The 17,461-nt window shown below is 44.3% G+C and overlaps 1 protein-coding gene across 2 annotated transcripts in view; it reads left to right on the top strand.

Moving 5' to 3' along the window:
- MFSD12 (major facilitator superfamily domain containing 12) overlaps positions 1–17,461 on the top strand; it is a 117,288-nt gene that overhangs the window by 77,073 nt on the left and 22,754 nt on the right. For both annotated transcript variants that reach the window (XM_069741976.1, XM_069741986.1), the window contains exons 8-9: positions 2,606–2,700; positions 3,012–3,142. In XM_069741976.1, the coding sequence (XP_069598077.1) occupies positions 2,606–2,700; positions 3,012–3,142 (226 nt within the window). The remainder of the gene's footprint in view (positions 1–2,605; positions 2,701–3,011; positions 3,143–17,461) is intronic.

Here is a 17,461-nt window from a genome sequence, read left to right as displayed (position 1 = left end):
GCTTATACTTTTGTATGGAGCCAAGAACTTGCACGGAAAGTAGTTGCTAACTAGATCTGACCGCTCAGGCAGTGACTCTCTGGTTTCATTTGACTTCACGTCAACAGAACACTTCTTCCTCCACCCTGCTCTGTCGACAGGGCTTCACTACTAACATCATGCTGATTGACACCCTGCTCCCCATCAGTATGACCTCTCCATTACTGAGTGGAAAACCTGCTCTGTCGAAGTGACCTTGGTGACAGGAGTGGTCCATGACAACTGGGCTGGCAGATAAGTACTGGGCAGAACAGGCAACTACCTGCCTAGAAGTTCTTGGTCCCATATAAATAAGTCCTGGATAATCCCTTTAACTGAACTGTACAGTCATATTTATATAGCAAGAGTATGCACTGTGGTAGATCAGATGCACACGGAGGTACACTGACACACACTGTCTCTATAAATCTTCCGTTGGTTTATTAGACATGTGGCATAAACCAACACATAGTGAAAATAAACACAGACCTTCAGGCATAAACAGGAAAATCCAAACCAAAATGGTATACAGTATCTGCATCTGTGGGGATATTCCAGCTCAGGATAGTAACAACTAGAGTTAAGCAAATTTGTTCGGATCCCTGCTTATTTGGCAAGCTATAGCGCTTGCCGAATAAGCTGCAGAGGGAACCTGGATACATGGAGCGCGCCGGCTGATTGGCGCCACAGCTGCATGTGTCGCGGCAGTGTCAGTCACAGCACATGCATGGAAAGCCTGTGTGTTTGGGCTCTCCATGCATGTGTTGTGACAGTGACGCAGCTGCGGAGCCGATCAGCCGGCGTGCTCCATGTATCCTGGTTCCCTCTGCAGCTTATTCAGTAAGCACTATAGCTTGACGAATAAGCAGGGACCCGAACAAATTCGCTCAACTCCAGTAACGACTGGTTCAGCTTTTCCTTCCCAGGACACAAAGCACTGGAGTTCCTCTCTCCTGCCCTACTGAACACGCATGTCTCTGGAGGCCAACTATTTAACGGCCAGACCACATACGGGGGTGGAGATGAGGTGGACAACCCCCCACCCACAGGACTGTCGGTAGTTATCAATCTGACACCCAGGCCAGTAGAACATCTGAAGGACCCGGTCTTGAGTTTTGACTACTCCCAGATGCCTACCCAAGTCATGAGATCCAGTACAAGCTGCTCAACAAATTCCTGAATTTAGTGACCTGATATAGCATCTCCTCATTTAAAGCAAAATGTGGAAATCTGGTGTCAGTCCCCAGCTTTTGAGCATCCCCATTTCAGTCACTTTGTCAAATGCCCCTCTGAGAGTAAGAACCCACATTTGAGCAGTCCCAAACTTTCTCCCAGAAACCCCCTAGTTCAAGAATCTGCCTCACTGGTCACTGTCTTGTCCTCGTCACCACCCAGGACACACAAGGGGAACTCTCCCACCTCCAACTGTGATGGGATTTCATCATGGTTGAACTGGCTCCTGTATGAGTCACTTGGTATCCTCCCTTTCTGCCATTAACCTATTCTGGGACCTGAGTCCTGCCCTATTATCACCGGGTGTAGAAAGCCCTTAACTACACCGACCTCATGGGTCTGTCCCACAGTTTTGTTTTTTTTTTTTGTTTGTTTTTTTTAACATACACTCTGGCCATGGTGTAGTCCTTGTTGGCCCCGTGAAAAAAGCAGACACCCACATGTTTTCTGGGGGCCAACCGGTGGGGGAAGTGTGGCCCTTACTAGGGTCGCCAAACTGAGTTCAAGAGTCCTTACACCAGCACCCCATTTATTATTACAGGACATGCCCGTAGACCCTCACTGGGCTGGTCCATACTCCAGGAGGGGTAGACATAGTACTAACAGTGCCTCCTCATGCTACAGTCCATCTGTTTGTAGAGAATAGGATATTGGGCAGTTATATGACCAGGACCATGACCTCTCCAGCAGAGCAAGTCTTTACCTGCGACCTTTAGCAACCCCTTGGGACATCTGACTCCCCCCAGTGGTTGCTGTACTACACCTCCTTTGGGATTCAGGCTCCCTCTGGGTACCCCAGTATGGGGATGCAACACCACCCATCTTCCTTAAAGACTTCTCGTCCTAGTACCTTTCTATTAGGCAAACCAGAATCTACATTTCGGGTATCCCTCTGGGTAACATAATATAATAATATAACATAATGTGCTGGAGGTAACTTCTGGGTTTCAAATCAATGAAGCTAATGGCCTCAGTGAAATGTTATGTTTTGCTAGAGATTTTTGTCACAGCACAAATTTCTTGAGAAAACCAATATGGACATAACAATTGCATGCTTTCATCTAGTGGTTATGGCTGTACATGGTATTTGGAGCTATATAAAAGGAAACTGCTCCAACAACTATAGATATCTAAAAGGAACACAACATGGAGAATGCGCCAAAGGTAAATTAAGAGCAGCAGTTTGCTCCTAATTTGTCTGGTGTTGCAATGAGAACACAGTGGATCAGCAATGAATTAATCTGCACATTTTCCAACAATGGTTGCAGTGTATGAAAGTCAAAAATGTATGTGTACTCTCCCTCAATTAACATTGAAGTTTATGATCTCAAATACTATTTATCTGATTCCACAGCACAGTGGAGCATTTGTGTATGGAGCGATGAGCTTTACCGACAAAGTGGCCAATGGCGTGGCTGTAGTCATTATTCAGTCTTTGCACCCATGCCAGTAAGTATTTCTAGTGTTTTCACCGAACAGCTAAAAGCCATGTAGCTAGGATAAAAAATAGATAGAATTCAATCACAAGCAGCTTACCTCCAGTAAAAAGATTATTGGTTTATCTTGTCGAAATTGACAGTTAATATTTTAAGAATGTAATTTTGCTTGCGTTAGTTAACAGGGTGGGTTTTTTATTTTTGCTGCTTAATATTTCTAAACCCACGCTCCTTTAAAGTCATACTTTGAGATTGATAAGTAATTCTTAGTACAATCTGACGTTTTTTTTGTTTTTGTTTTTTTTTTTGTTTTCTTTCCCTTAGGACTGAGTACTGTTGTCCTGCCTGTACTTCATTTTATCACTGGGTGATGGTGACCATAACTGGAGCTGTCTCTCTAGTGGCTGCTCTGTCACTGAGCTCCATAATGATCTGGCCTATAAATGTGCGGTTTTGTAAGTATATCTTATGACCTCCTTTGACATTGTACTAATATTTTACACACAGTGGGGAAAATAAGTATTTGATATTCTGCTGATTTTGCAAGTTTTCCCACCTACAAAGAATGGAGAGATCTGTAATTTTTATCATCGGTACACTTCAACTGTGAGAATCTTAAAAATGGCAAAAAGAAAATCGCATTATCACTTGCATGAAATAAGTATTTGATCACCTACCAACCACCAAGAAGAATGGCTTTCACAGACCTGTTAGTTTTCTTTAAGAAGCCCTCCTACTTTGCACTCGTTAGCTGTCACGTACTCGATGACTCCAACCACTCCACCATGGCCAAGACCAAAGAGCGGTCTAAGGACACCAGGGACAAATTTGTAGACTTGCACAAGACTAGGATGGGCTACAGGACAATTGGCAAGTAGCTTGGTGAGAAGGCAACAACTGTTATTGCACAGTTATTAGAAAATTGATGAAACACAAGATGACTGTCAATCTTCCTCAGTCTGGGTCTCCATGCAAGATCTCGCCTCGTGCGGTAAAGATGATTCTGAGAGAGGTCAGGAATCAGCCCAAAACTACACAGGAGGATCTGATCAATGGCCTGAAGAGCTGGGACCAGAGTCTCAAACATTACTGTTAATAACACACTATGCAATCATGGATTCAAATCCTGCACGGCACGCAGGGTCCCCCTGCTCATGACAGCACATGTCCAGGCCTGTTTGAAGTTTGCTAATGACCATCTGGATGATCCTGAGGAGGCATGGCAGTAGGTCATGTGGTCAGATGAGACCAAAATAGAACATTTTGGTATTGACGCCACTCGCCGAGTTTAGGGGAAGGAGTATAACCCCAAAAACACCATCCCAACTGTGAAGCATGGTTGGGGAAATCTCATACTTTGGGGATAGGGTCATGTATTGGGAGACTTTGGCCAACAACCTCCTTCCCTCGGTAAAAACAATGAAGATGGGTCATGGCTGGGTCTTCCAGCATGACAATAACCCAAAAAGCATAGCCAGCCAACTAAGGAGTGGCTCCGTAAGCATTCATTTGAAGTGGCCTAGCCAGTCTCCAGACCTGAACACAATAGAAAGTCTTTGGAGGGAGCTGAAACTCAATGTTGCCCAGCGATAGCCTTGAAACCTGAAAGATCTGTATGAAGGAGTGGGCCAAAATCCCTGCTGCAGTGTGTGCAAACTTGCTGAATTACAGGAAACGTCTGACCTCTGCAATTGCAAAAAAAGGTTTTGGTACCAAATATGAAGTCCTGTTTTTCTATTATATCAAATGTGTATTTCTTGCAAATTATGTAAAACTCATACAATGTGATTTCTGGTTTTTATTTTTAGATTCTCTGTAGTGTACCTACAATAAAAATTACAGACCTCGCCATTATTTATTTATTTTTTTGTAGGTGGGAAAATGTGCAAAATCAGCAGTGCATCAAATGCCTATTTTCCCCACTGTGTGTATGTTATGTCTGTATAAATATTATGTTTCACTGGTAATGTAGTAATATTACAAGACACCTAAGCATATATCCTAATGGAAACCATTTAAAGAATATATAAACACCAATATAAGAAGGCTCCACACCAGAGCAAATTCAATAAAAGGATATTTTTATTAACAAATCACAAAAATATAACAACAATATAACTCAAAGGTGAGGACCACAAAACAGACAGGAAAGAAAAAAGTGGATACACCTGGAGACAACCTGTGTGTGTGTGTGTGTATGTATGTATGTGTATATGTATGTATGTATATATATGTATGTATATATATATATATATATATATATATATATGTATGTGTGTGTATATATGTATGTGTGTGTGTGTATATATATATATATATATATATATATATATATATATATATATATATATATATATATATATATATATATATATATATATATATATATATATATATATTACACATACACACACACACACACACACACACACACACACACACGTTGTCTCCAGGTGTATCCACTTTTTTCTTACCTGTCTGTTTTGTGGTCCTCACCTTTGAGTTATATTGTTATATTTTTGTGGTTTGTTAATAAAAATATCCTTTTATTGAATTTGCTCTGGTGTGGAGCCTTCTTATATTGGTGTTTATATATTTTTTATAATGTAGTAATATTGTAGCTGGAAGTGTTGACGTCAGTGGAGATTCACTGGCATGATCAGGGCTAATATTTGCCATCACTGCTGTTGGATAATGTCTAGACTTGCATGTTAGGCCTCATTGAGACATCTGTGAATCATGGGCATGGTCTAGCCAAGGCTAAAACACGTAACCATCACTCTTCGGTGCTGCACAACTGTCGTGAGGTGTGTTTTTTGTTTTTTTGTTTTCAGGCTGCATATGCCACAATACTTGCTAGACATGGCCCACAATTTTTATCAAACTCTGATCAAAAACAGTCCTATGGATTGGTGTGGAAGAAAAAAATCATGTCACACATGGACATCTGTTTGCTGGCCTTGATTGCATTTCGATCGCAGGAGAAGCTTTGCAATTTAGTGACAGTTAATAGAGTGACAGTATTAGGGATATTTTCCTACATACGTGTGTCAGTATGCAACAATTTATTTTGAATTGATCCACATTCTAAGGAAAGTGCCATGAAATGAGGTATATAAAGTTCAAATGCATATTGGTAATCCTCCGAAACGTGGCCAGGCACCTCCCCAGCATGAGGAGCATACAAACTTTCTGAGGAAGCTATCAGCGAAACGTACATTAGTGGGTTCAGGCTGGTAACTGTACTTTATGTGCTGCAGAAATGTTTTGTATGCTCCTCATGCTGGGGAGGTGTCTGTCTGACCACATTTTGGAGGATTACCAATATGGATTTGAACTTTGTTTACAACAATGAAATGCGGTATGTAGACACATGTATATAGGCAAATATCCCTAATACTGTCACACTGTACTTTCCAACACCACTAGGTGGTACTATTGCATTATATTTTTAATTCAGTTATGAGCGCTACTTAGTTGTGTGTGCATGCCTGTCTGTACTCCCCATGGATCAAGCTATTTTTCAAACTTCTAAGATTTCATGCAATATTGATTTTATATTTCTTCCGTAATATCTCCTTTTTAACGGTTTCTATCTTTGTTGAAAGATATTTTGTTTCAAATGGGAGTGTTTTTTGTAGGGTCTTATTGAGCATATAATATGTATTTCTAGCAGAGGATAAAACCCTTTTAGTGCTTGCTAAAAGTCTGCATTTGTGTGTTTTGCATGTGGCCCTCTTGTCCTGTGCTGGCTTTACATGAGCAGTGTAATCTGCTAGTTGGGTCCTATGAACCCTGAATGCCGCAATGTAACCTGTCAATTGTCTGGGAGCTTATTTTGCATTGTGTCCAGTCACAGAGCACAAGTCTTTGCTGACTGTTAAGGGCCGCATACACCATACAAGTGCTTCTCACTAAATTAGAATATCATCACAGTAAATTTCAGTTCCTCAATACAAAAAATGAAATTCATATAGTAATTACAAATAGTGATCTATTTCAACTGTTTATTTCTGTTAAGGCTGATTATGGCTTACAGCCAATGAAAACCCAAAAGCCATTAGCTCGGTAAATGAGAATACTTAACAAAAAACACCTGCAAAGGCTTCCTAAGCATTTAAAAAGGTCCCTTAGTCTGTTTCAGTAGGCTCCACAATCATGGAGAAGACTGTGGACTTGACAGATGTCCAGAAGGCAGTCATTGACACACACCACAAGGAGGGTAAGCCACAAAAGGTTATTGCTAAAGAATCTGGTGGTTCACAGAGTACTGAATCTAAGCATATTAATGGAAAGTTGAGTGGAAGGAAAAAGTGTGGAAGAAAAAGGTGAACAAGCAACCGGGATAACCGCAGCCTTGAAAGGATTGTTAAGAAAAGGCCATTAAACATTTTGGTGGACATTCACAAGGAGTGGACTGCTGTTGGTCATTGCTTCAAGAGCCATCACACACAGACTTATCCAGGACATGGGCTACAAGTGTTGCATTCCTTGAGTCAAGCCACTCATGACCAATAGACAACGCCAGAAGCGTCTCATCTGGGCCAAGGAGAAAAACTGGACTGTTTCTCAGTGGTCCAAGGTGTTTTCATATTAAAGTAAATTTCTCTGATCGCCCATGACAGCACCACGGAGAGAGGGGATCCGCCCACCAAGGACAGGAAACCTACGGATAAAAAGGCGGTACCACTCTCCTGCATCAGTTGGTTTCCTGTCCTTGATGGGAGACCTACGGACTTATCAGATCGACGTTAGAATTCCGGGGCCAACCAGTCCGACACAGGCAGCTGGGGTCCCTCTGCCTCGGCTGGGGTGGTGACCCGAAGCGCCACCGCTGGGAGCCAGTGGGCCTACAGGGTGTGCGGGGGAGGTGACAAGGAGTTCGCGGTCACCTCCCCAGGTAAGATGCAGCAGCGGCAACATCCAGGGGGGTCCCTCTGTGGTTGCGGGAGGTGCAGTGCGACCCTCCCTAAAAACAAGCGTCAGTCTGCACGCTGCACCGCCATCGGGCGGGCAGAACAGCGCACTAAAGGGACTGCATAGGACCGGGGGTGCCGGTCAGCAGCGCCATATCTGCTCTCCGGGCGCCATCTTGAAAGGTCGGCGCATGCCCGGGTACTAGGTTGGTCTCGCGAGATGCCGGAGCTTCTGCGCAGGCGCCGGCGGGGTTGCCGCTCGGGCGCTTGGTGCGGTCTGCGCGGGCGCTGGCGGAGTTGCCGCGATCTGCGCAGGCACCGCAAAGGCTCGATTGCGCAGGCGCCGGCGTTCGGCGCTCCTCCCCGTCGGCCGGCGCTACTGCGCAAGCGCATAAAAAAAGAGCGGCGGGAGGGTTTAAATAGGAGAATCCACATCCTCCCAGTGGCTCTGCAATATTAGGCAGGAGCCTCAAGAGCTATAGTCGCCGCAGCTCCAGCTCAGCTCGAGTAATTAAGGCAGCATTCGCAGACCAGCAGCAGTATGAGCGACCCGGCATCACCCTTGCCAGAATCGCCTCCACCTGTAGCGTCGCCGCAGCAGCAGCAAAAAAGGCGACAGCAGAAAGGACACCAGCAAAGAACGCCAAAGGTCCCAATACAGTAAGGAGTCCAGTACGGCGTCGGGGGAAAAAGCCAGAGGCAGAGAATCCCCAATCGGTATTTATGGGTCTGGGAGGTGGTAAGTGGATCTTTGTGAAAGTCAGAGACAGTAAGATTGTTATTTGTCTCTTTTAGGGGAGGAAAAGCGTAGGTAAAACTAAGCACAAAATTTGTGCTATCTGTAGAGAGGATCTTCCACCTGCCTGGGAGAAGAGACTATGCAATACTTGCATTCAGCAGACTGTATCTGAAAGCCTTCCTGGGTTTGCAACCGATCTAAAAAACCTAATTAAGGAGCAAGTGGAAGACACCTTTAGATCACTAAAAAGTGGGGAAAAAACTGAGAAAGACCAGACACAGGTCCCCGTCTCCAGTCTCAAAATCTGACAGTGATCGTGAAAGTTCAGTGTCCTCCAACTCCTCCTCCTCCTCCTCATCTTCATCATCCACTTCTTCCTCGGGGGGGCATAACTGTTTCCCACTAGAGGATACCGATGGCCTCATAAAGGCAGTGAGAAGTACCATGGGTTTGGTAGACTCCCACCCTAAAAAATCGGTACAAGACATCATGTTTGGGGGCCTGGAACAAAAAAAGAGAAGAGCTTTTCCGCTTAATGACGCAATTGCAGCCTTAATTAAAAAAGAATGGAGGAAACCCATGAGAAAGACTCTTCTAACTCCAAAAGGAAATACCCCTTCGAGGATGAATCCTGCTCCTTCTGGGAGAAGGCCCCCAAATTAGATGTAGCAATTGCTAAAGCCTCAAAAAAATTCGCTCTCCCGTTTGAGGACATGGGGGTCCTAAAAGACCCTATGGACAAGAAGGCGGACGCCTTTCTCAAAGGCTCTTGGGAGGCAGCGGGAGGAGGCCTAAAGCCAGCAGTAGCAGCAGCATGTACTTCACGCTCCCTAATGATTTGGTTTAACCTACTAGAGGGTCAATTAAAGGGGAAAACTTCCCGGGACTCAATGCTGAATACATTACCTGTAATGAGGGGGGCCGCGGCTTTCCTAGCTGACGCCTCAGCCGACTCTATCAGGCTAGCCGCCAGAGCAGCAGTGTTTGCTAATGCGGCCAGGCGCGCCCTCTGGCTTAAGAACTGGCCAGGCGACCTGCAAACAAAAACAAAACTGTGTACCATCCCCTGCGAAGGAGAATTTCTGTTCGGTTCTACCTTAGACAACATCTTGGAAAAAGCAGGGGACAAGAAAAAGTCCTTCCCTTCTCTGGGTCTCCCCTCTTACCGGAAGCCCTTTCGGAACAAGAGGTTTTTCCGTAAGAACCCAGGGAGAGGCCAGGGGAAATGGGAAGATAAGAAGAACAAAAATAAGGGGTTCATCTTCAACAAAAACCTCAACGACAACAAAAAACCTTCACAATGAAGGTTCGCCCCAGGTGGGAGGGAGATTATCTCTCTTTCTCCCAGCCTGGAAAAAGATTACTTCCAGTCAATGGATACTAAACATCGTAGAATCAGGACTGAGGTTAATATTCAAGAGATGCCCTCGTCCCTCTTTCACGATAACATCTACAAGATCCTCGGCAGAAGAGCAGTTGACGCTAGAAAACGAGGTTGTCGGGTTAGTAAAAAAAGGAGTACTCCTGGAGGTTCCCCCTCAAGAAAGAGGGCAAGGGTACTATTCCCCTCTATTCCTGAGAAAGAAACCAGACGGTTCCTTCAGGACCATTATCAATTTGAAAAACCTAAACGACCATCTAGAGGTCCAAGCATTCAAGATGGAAACGATAAAGTCATCTATCAAAATGCTGTTTCCTCAATGCTTCATGGTGGTCCTGGACCTGAAGGACGCATATTATCACGTCCCAATACACAAGGATCACCAAAGATTCCTCAGAATGGCGGTCCACATCAAGGGAGTCCTAAGTCACTTCCAGTTCTCAGCTCTACCATTTGGCCTAGCAATAGCCCCGAGGGTTTTTACAAAGCTGGTCGCGGAGGTAATGGCTCACCTCAGGGAAGAAAACACCCTGATTGTACCATATCTGGACGATTTCCTGGTGATAGGCTCCTCCCCGCAACATTGCGAGAATCAACTAGCTTTAGTGATTCATTCCCTAAAGGAACTGGGTTGGATAATATACCTAGAAAAATCCAGACTGGTGCCTTCTCAGGTTCAGGAGTACCTAGGTCTCACTCTAGACTCCAAAAAAAATGGAATGTCGGCTCCCGGAGGGCAAAATACAAAAGCTAAAAAGTTTAGTGTTAAGAGTGCAATCTCTCCCCTCCATAACACTCCGTCAGGGTATGTCCCTTTTAGGCTCTATGACCTCTTGCATCCCTGCGGTCCAGTGGGCCCAACTACATTCAAGAGATCTCCAATGGCAGCTTCTGTCAGAGCAAATCCTTCTAGAAGGACATTTAGATGGGCGGTTAACATTATCTCCTCGCACCAATCACTCTCTGACTTGGTGGTCGTTGCAGGAAAATCTTTCCCAGGGAGTCCCATGGGTAATCCCGATCTCGAAGGTCCTAACTACGGACGCAAGCCCCTCAGGGTGGGGGGCTCATCTGGGCGACATAGTAGCCCAGGGCATTTGGTCTCCGTCTCTGGCAAACAAATCCTCCAATATGAAGGAACTCCTTGCGGTAAAAATTGCCCTTCAGGAATTCTTGGGGGTCCTTCAATCTCACCATGTAAGGGTGATGTCGGACAACCGGGTGGTAGTATCTTACCTAAATCACCAGGGGGGGTACCCGGTCCAAAAATCTAATGGATGTGACCAACTCAATCCTACAAATAGCCGAGAGCAACCTCTTATCCCTAACAAGCCTGCACATAAAGGGAGTAGACAATTACAAAGCAGACTTCCTCAGCCGGTCCAGCCTAAAACAGGGGGTATGGGAACTAAATCAAGTGATATTTACCCAGATCACAGAGAAATGGGGTGTTCCCAAAATAGATCTCTTTGCGAGCCATTTAAACAAAAAAGTAGCCTCCTTTTGCTCCCTATCTCCCCTGGGGAACCCAGTAGCTGTGGACGCTTTCCTGATTTCTTGGGGTCACCATCTGGTCTATGCCTTCCCTCCTCTTATTCTGATTCCAGCAGTGCTGAGGAAGATTCGGGAGGACGGGGCGCTGGTCATCTTAATTGCCCCGTTCTGGCCGAAGAGACCTTGGTTCTCATGGATGAGGAAGATGTCAATATCCGACCCTTGGGTATTACCAGACCTCCAGGATCTGTTGTCACAGGGCCCAGTCTGTCATCCACAAGTCAAGAACTTGCACTTGACAGCTTGGCTCTTGAAAGGAAACTATTAGAAAGCAGGGGGTTCTCTCCGGGGTTAATCTCAACTCTGTTAAAAAGTAAGAAGCCGGTTACAACAAAACAGTATGGCAAGATATGGGAAAAGTTTCTGTCTTCATCAGGTGCAAAAATAGGGAAAGAAATTCCCCTTAATTCCATATTAGAGTTCCTACAAAACGGGTTGGAGATGGGTTTAGCCACTATCACCCTAAAAGTTCACGTGGCGGCATTGGGAGCCCTATTCAATTTTGACTTGGCTTCAAATAGGTGGGTCTCTAGATTCATCAGGGCGGCAGGAAGATCGAGGCCTCTTCCAGTAAAAGTTGTTCCTCAATGGGACTTAAACTTTGGTCCTTAAAGCCCTGACTAGTCCACCATTCGAACCATTACACGAATCTACAATAAAAAACCTATCTCTCAATACAGCTCTATTAGTCGCCCTCACTTCTGCCCGTAGGGTTAGCGACTTACAGGCTCTCTCAGCCAACCCTCCTTACACACAATTTCTAGAGGATAGGGTCGTTTTAAAAACAGACCCAGCATATCTCCCGAAAGTGGCTTCAAAATTTCACAGGTCTCAAGAGATATCTCTCCCCTCCTTCTGTCCCAACCCTAAAAACAAGGAGGAACAAACATTACATACACTAGATGTAAGAAGATGTCTCTTACATTACCTAGAAGTCACTAGAGAGAGTAGGGAGGATTCCTCTCTGTGTGTTTCCAGGGTCCCCGGAAGGGGAAAAAAGCATCTAAAGCCACCATAGCAAGATGGATCACGGACGCCATCAGTCTCTCATACTCTGCAAGTGGGATGTCCGTTCCCGGGGAGGTTAAGGCTCACTCAACAAGGGCAGTAGCAACTTCCTGGGCGGAGAAGGCCGGTGCTTCCATTGACCAGATATGTAAAGCTGCTACCTGGTCCTCACCATCCACATTCTATAGGCACTATAGATTGGACCTAATCTCCTCTTCAGACCTTGCTTTCGGTAAAAGGGTTCTGGAGGCGGTGGTCCCTCCCTGAATGTACTATCTATGCAATTCTCTCCGTGGTGCCGTCATGGGCGATCAGAGAAAAATATAGTCCTTACCAATAACGGTATTTCTCTGAGCCCATGACGGCACCCGTACATTCCCTCCCTTCACTTGTGGGTGCGCTCATTAAAATAGTGCCATAGTCTATTTATAGTCTATTCATAGTTTAGTCACGCGGTATCTTATTATGCTAAACAGTTAAAATTTACAAATGTCTTGGTAGTCTCCCATCATTCTCTATGTAAAACAACTGATGCAGGAGAGTGGTACCGCCTTTTTATCCGTAGGTTTCCTGTCCTTGGTGGGCGGATCCACTCTCTCCGTGGTGCCGTCATGGGCTCAGAGAAATACAGTTATCGGTAAGAACTATATTTTTTGCATTACATTTGGAAATCAAGGTCCCAGAGTCTGGAGGAAGAGTGGAGGGGGGTACAACCCAAGCTGCTTGAGGTCTAGTATGAAGTTTCCACAATCAGTGATGGTTTGGGGAGCTATGTCATCTACTGGTGTAGGTCCACTGTTTTATCAAGACCAAAGTCAGCGCAGCCGTCTACCAGGAAATTTTAGAGCACTTCATGCCTGGCTCTGCTGACAATATTTTTGGAGATAGAAATTTCAGTCTCCAGCAGGACTTGGCACCTGTCCACACTGCCAAAAGTACCAATAACTGGTTTAAAAACAGTATCACTGTGCTTGATTGGCCAGCAAACTCGCCTGACCTTAACCCCATAGAGAATCTATAGGATATTGTCAAGACAAAAGGAAAATGAGACCTCAGACCCAACAATGCAGACCAGCTGAAGGCTGCTATCAAAGCAAAATGGACTTCCATGACACATCAGCAGTGCCACAGGCTCATTGCCTCTGTCACGCCGCATTGATGCAATAATTGATGCAAAAGGAGCCCCGACCAAGTATTGAGTGCATTTACTGAACATACATTACATTTCAGTAGGCCAACATTTCGGATTTTAAAATCCTTTTTCAAGCTGGTGTTATGAAGTATTCGAATTTACTGAGATAATGATTATGGCGTACAGCCAATGAAAACCCAAAAGTCTTTAACATTAACATAAATAAACACTTCACTCTGTAATGACTCTATATAAAGAGTTTCACTTTGTATTGTACTGAAATTTACTTTTTGATATTCTAATTTAGTGAGAAGCACTTTCTAAAACAGACCTGTAAGAAAAATCACAAGCTTGGATCTATAGATAATAGAATTATACAGTGAGACACCCTATTGTAAAATATGCATACTTGTCCTGCATATGGAGTCATGCCAGGTTAATTTAATTGGAATTCGAGGAATAAACTGCTAAATGGTGATCAGTGCCGATTCATAACACCAATGCTAAAGAGCTCTGAAAAGTCTGAAACTGCACCAATCAATTTATGTTGCATGCATTTATAATTAGACTTCCTTCTACATTGACTATAGCATTACAATTAGTACACAATGGCCTATAAATGCTGATTTTCCAAGTCTCTAAATTTAGATTTTTGGAGTTTTTTTTAGTGGTGGTCAGGAGTTGAGGATGAGGAGAAAAAAATTATCAACTGCTATGGTGCAAAAAAATTTATGCAAACTTGTATTTCAATGTGACTCATTAAAAGGGAAAAAATGAGGCTCGTAACAAGCAGGAGTTTATAGAGCCAGGTTAATGGCCACGCTGTGTTCACGGACTACATTGCATGGCTCGGGAACAGTTCGTAATGGAGGGAGAAAGTGCTCGTCCATGGCTGTGTGCACAATTGAACGAATTGGAGTCCTCTAGCGTTAATACTGGTGCTGATTTTGAATCATGATGCGAAGAGCCCTTGTAAGGCCGGGTGCCAATGATCCAGAACTAGCAGTGCTTTGAACGCAGTACATGTTCGCTGCGTCCAAAGCGCTGCCTTTGTGGAACGCAGGTAAATCCGCATGTGTTTACTGAATCGTTCAGATTTACCACATTCAATACACTTGATGTAATTTGTTGAGGAGACTAGACGTGCTTAGTGGGTGACAAACATGGCAGAATCCTGCAAGACTTGCGAATGACCAGACTAATATCTGAACCATATAAAAACTAGAGGAAAACCGAACTGTGTGGTCAAAAAAATGATGGTACAAACCAATTTGAAAAATAAAATACAAAATTTATTGAGACAAAAAGAGAAAAGAGAAAATACGGTGCTAATGACAAGTATACCTGCAAGGTACTCAGGTGACCAAGAGATGCTGACAGAAAAACTGACAAATATTGTGAAAAAATATACAACGAAAAAAAACTTTGAATAAAGGGACGCAGCATTAGTGGCAATATTTAACAATATTTTTAAAAAATCAAAGATTTTTTGGAGGGTTTAAATATGAAAAATGTGCAGATATGATATACCTATAAGTAATAGGAATTAAGATACATACATGATTTGTACACAATTAATAAAAACGTGACAAACTAATAACAAATGCACACAAATGGATGTAATGCAGCCAAAGAAATAAAGTGCGTGTGCCCCTTAAAAGTGAAAGATTAAGTGGAATGTCAGCATAACATTGCACTGCCTATATGAAAGAGGATGAAGTGCATGTGCAATGTATGTAATTAGTAGTAGTGTCACAGTGGGTGGTCTATCGGCAACGACAAAGCAGTAGCACATGGAAATCTAGACATATTGTCCATTTACGTTACCTTGTCATTGCACTAACAGGCATAGCCACAATGGGAGATATGCCTAATGAATGTAGAAAGCCGTTGCCTATATGGTCACACTGCTGCAAGCAGGAACGTGCCCCGACACGCGTTTCAGATCTAGTCCTTCGTCAGGGCTTTTAATATCTGAGCCAGACCAAGCTGGTGCAACAGCGGAGGTGGCAAGAGCCTGTGGTCCAGAACCACCAAGGCCCAATCCCAGCTGGCAGCCTTCACTGCTGGGACTTTTGCGGACAGGGAAGTCAGGATCCAGCAATTGAGAGAACTGCGGGCTTAGGCTGGTCAGAAGAAGTGAGCCAGGGCTGGAGATGTGATGCTAGGCTCGCTAGCCTCAAGGTACCGACAGTTTGCAACCTGGTTGTGGGTCATTGCGTATGACCAGCAACGGAGATGGGGGTCCATGGAAGAACACTTTCCTATTTAGCTGCTTAAATCGCCTTTCTTCCACCTGTAATGAGTGCCCCCCTGATTCTCACATTGTGGAGGCCAGGGCAGAGTCCCACCCTGTTGCGGCACATGTGCTACTGATGCATAGGATTGATGGCCTATTTCCATCATGGTTTCCTACACCAGCCTTCACCTCCTTCTGCTCCTCCTCTATCTCCGATGTGCTATTTCAGTTCACATCAGCTGGAAGCTCTGCAGCACTGCCTCAGAAAAGTGGCAACAGTCTCTCCTGAAGCTAATTTGTCTAGGAGACAAACCAAACAGTGCAACAGTTATTCAAAGGCATAACTGACCAGACAGATGTGGCTCACTGCTGAACCTACAACCAGGCATGGTCATGTGTGATAATGGCTGTAACCTGGTGGCAGCTGTGAAGCTTGGCAGGTTCACATGTACCGTGCTTGGCCCATGTGCTGAATTTTGGTAGTTTTGCGGTTTCTGAAAGCGTACCCAGATTTACCAGATGTTCTGGTGAAGTGACACCATGTCAACGCCCATTTCAGCAAGTTAGCTGCAGCTATCAACGCTGTGGCAATACAGTAGTTGGAGTACACTGTTCCCACGTGCTGGAACTGCACATGCTAGCAAGGTTTTGTGAGAAGCAGAGGCCAGTTGTAGAATACCAGCTCCAACAGGCTAGTCGGTCTTCTGGTCAGCCTCTGCACATAGCTGAAGTGGGCATTGGATGTCTGACATTTGTGCGGTTCTCAAAGACTTTGAGGACTCCACAAAGATGTGCCAATGGCACAACAATCCCACTTCTGTGCCTGCGTAAAGTCGTTGCTCATAAGTAAACATGAATCTTTTTGCATGTAGACCAGGTGGAGATGGAGGAAGATGAAACAAGGAGAGGCTACCCTGCCCCGCCTCATCTGCTCAGCAAGGATTGGCTAACAATGGGGACGTGGAGGCTGAAGAACAGGAGCTGGCTAGCGCAACAGAGCGCAGTACCCACACAAGCTTTGTCCCATCTTTCCTACGTGGATGGGCTGAGGGGAATGAAGAGTAAGAGGTGGAGAATAGTCATCATGGTAGAGAAAGGGAAGTGTTTGCTGTAGGAACCTTAGCACATATGGCAGACTTTATGTACTGCAGCCTTTCCTGTGACCGTTACATTCCATTCATCTTGGCCAAAAAGAGTACTGGTTGTTCACCCTGCTAGACCCATGCTGCAAGGAGAACCTTGCAACTCTCCTTCCTGAAAAACACACAAGTTGACCTTGGTTTGAGTTGGTATACATGCAGCACATAAAAGCATGTTCACATTGGCCATAAAACATACAAAACCTACAAGAAACAAAACGAGCAAAAACCCTGCTGTAACTAAATAAGTAGTAATTCATCCCACCTCGACAAAGTAACTGATCGGAATGGTCCTACGCTGTCTAATATTAAAAACCTTACCATATGTCAAAGTTGACGTAAGTGTGTGAATAAGGGCAGACAAATGGACCGGGTCCAAAACGGTGAACTCCAGTCTGAGGGAGCCTTTAAGTGTTGTTTCCAGCTCAGAAAAGGCAGCTGGTTAGAGATTAATTATTAAAACTTAACTTTTACTCTGATTAATTAAAAGCTCAATAGTGACCACGAGTGAAAAAAGTGCCAGTGTTTTAAAACCAACAACGAAACAAAATACACATAACCAAAGAACAGAACACAGGTAAAAACCAAGTGAGACAATATTTGTAAACCAGTCATATGTCTTAAAAATTTATACGCATATGGTGTTTAACAACAAATGAGCAAGCT

The sequence above is a fragment of the Ranitomeya imitator genome, chromosome 1 (genome assembly GCF_032444005.1).
Source record: "Ranitomeya imitator isolate aRanImi1 chromosome 1, aRanImi1.pri, whole genome shotgun sequence".
Classification (NCBI taxonomy): domain Eukaryota; kingdom Metazoa; phylum Chordata; class Amphibia; order Anura; family Dendrobatidae; genus Ranitomeya; species Ranitomeya imitator.
This window is presented reverse-complemented; position numbering and strand designations above follow the sequence as displayed.